Source organism: Penaeus vannamei, chromosome 33, assembly GCF_042767895.1.
Source record: "Penaeus vannamei isolate JL-2024 chromosome 33, ASM4276789v1, whole genome shotgun sequence".
Taxonomy (NCBI): Eukaryota; Metazoa; Arthropoda; class Malacostraca; order Decapoda; family Penaeidae; genus Penaeus; species Penaeus vannamei.
This window is the reverse complement of record NC_091581.1, coordinates 24,803,796-24,805,262: the sequence shown is the minus strand read 5'-3', so window position 1 is coordinate 24,805,262 and position 1,467 is coordinate 24,803,796. Positions and strand designations below refer to the sequence as shown.

Here is a 1,467-nt window from a genome sequence, read left to right as displayed (position 1 = left end):
GAACCAGCGGCCCTATTTCAGGTAACTGCGAGGAAGTACAGGCGATTTAGGCGTTCATAAGGTGGCGCACGCTGAGCCGCCTTATTACGCTGATACGCAACGCCACACCGCATTAAAACGCCACACCGCTTCATCGCCACACCACACCATACCACAATGCACCACACACCAAACCTCGCGACACCACACCCTGCCACAATGCACCACACACCACACCACACCACACAATACCACATTGTACCATGCATCAAACCACACCACACCACATCAAACCACACCACACCATACCATACACCACACCACGCCAACCACTTACCAAACCTCATCGCCACACCACACCAAACCACGCCACACCACACCATACCACAATGCACCACACACCACACCAAACCACGCCACACCACGCCACACCACACCATACCACAATGCACCACACACCACACCAAACCACGCCACACCACACCATACCACAATGCACCACACACCACACCAAACCACGCCACACCACACCATACCACAATGCACCACACACCACCATACCGCACCACACCATACCACATTGTGCCACACACCAAACCACACCACACCACGCGACACCACACCATACCACATTGTACTACACACCAAACCACACCACGCCACGCGACACCACACCATACCACATTGCACCACACACCAAACCAAACCACACCACGCGACACCACACCATACCGCATTGTACCACACACCAAACCACACCACACCACGCGACACCACACCATACCACATTGCACCACACACTAAACCACACCACACCACGCGACACCACACCACGCGACACCACACCACGCGACACCACACCACGCGACACCACAACATACCACATTGCACCACACATCAAACCACACCACACCATACCACACACCACACCACACACATCAAACCACACCACGCCACACCATACCACACCACACCACACCAAATCACACCACACCAAACCAAACCACATTGCCCACTACACCAAACCACACCACACCACATCAAACCACACCACACTACACCACACCACGCCACATCAAACCACACCACACCATACCACATTGCACCACACATCAAACCACACCACACCATACCACACACCACACCACACTACACCAAATCACACCACACCACATTACACCAAATCACACCACACAACACCAAACCACACCACACCACACCACACCACACCAAACAACACCCCAAAGAACCTCAGAACTGCTCAAGAACGATCCAAAAGAAGCTGAAGAAGACGCAACAGCAAATTCCTCGAGATCCCCTCATCACTCACCTCAAGGAATAGATGCTTAACATAAACAGACAGAGAGTAAAGAAAGTGCACTGCGATCTGAGGGGGATGCGAGTGCCTGGAGTGCCGCCGTCTGTGTGCTTTTCCTCTCCCCTCACTCGCGTGTAATTAATGGGCCCTGGATGCTGATGGGGTCTAGC

At 53.4% G+C, this 1,467-nt stretch overlaps 1 protein-coding gene across 1 annotated transcript; it reads left to right on the top strand.

Annotated features, from left to right (window-relative positions):
- The first annotated feature begins 242 nt into the window (after nucleotides 1-242).
- Nucleotides 243-1,265, top strand: LOC138867973 (salivary glue protein Sgs-3-like). The gene has a single exon (XM_070145274.1). The coding sequence runs from the start codon at nucleotides 243-245 to the stop codon at nucleotides 1,263-1,265; it is 1,023 nt and encodes a 340-aa protein (XP_070001375.1).
- Nucleotides 1,266-1,467: the final 202 nt, after the last annotated feature.

Excerpts from the sequence above, each read along its gene's own strand:
- LOC138867973 (XM_070145274.1), top strand. The coding sequence starts at position 243 with ATGCATCAAACCACACCACACCACATCAAACCACACCACACCATACCA.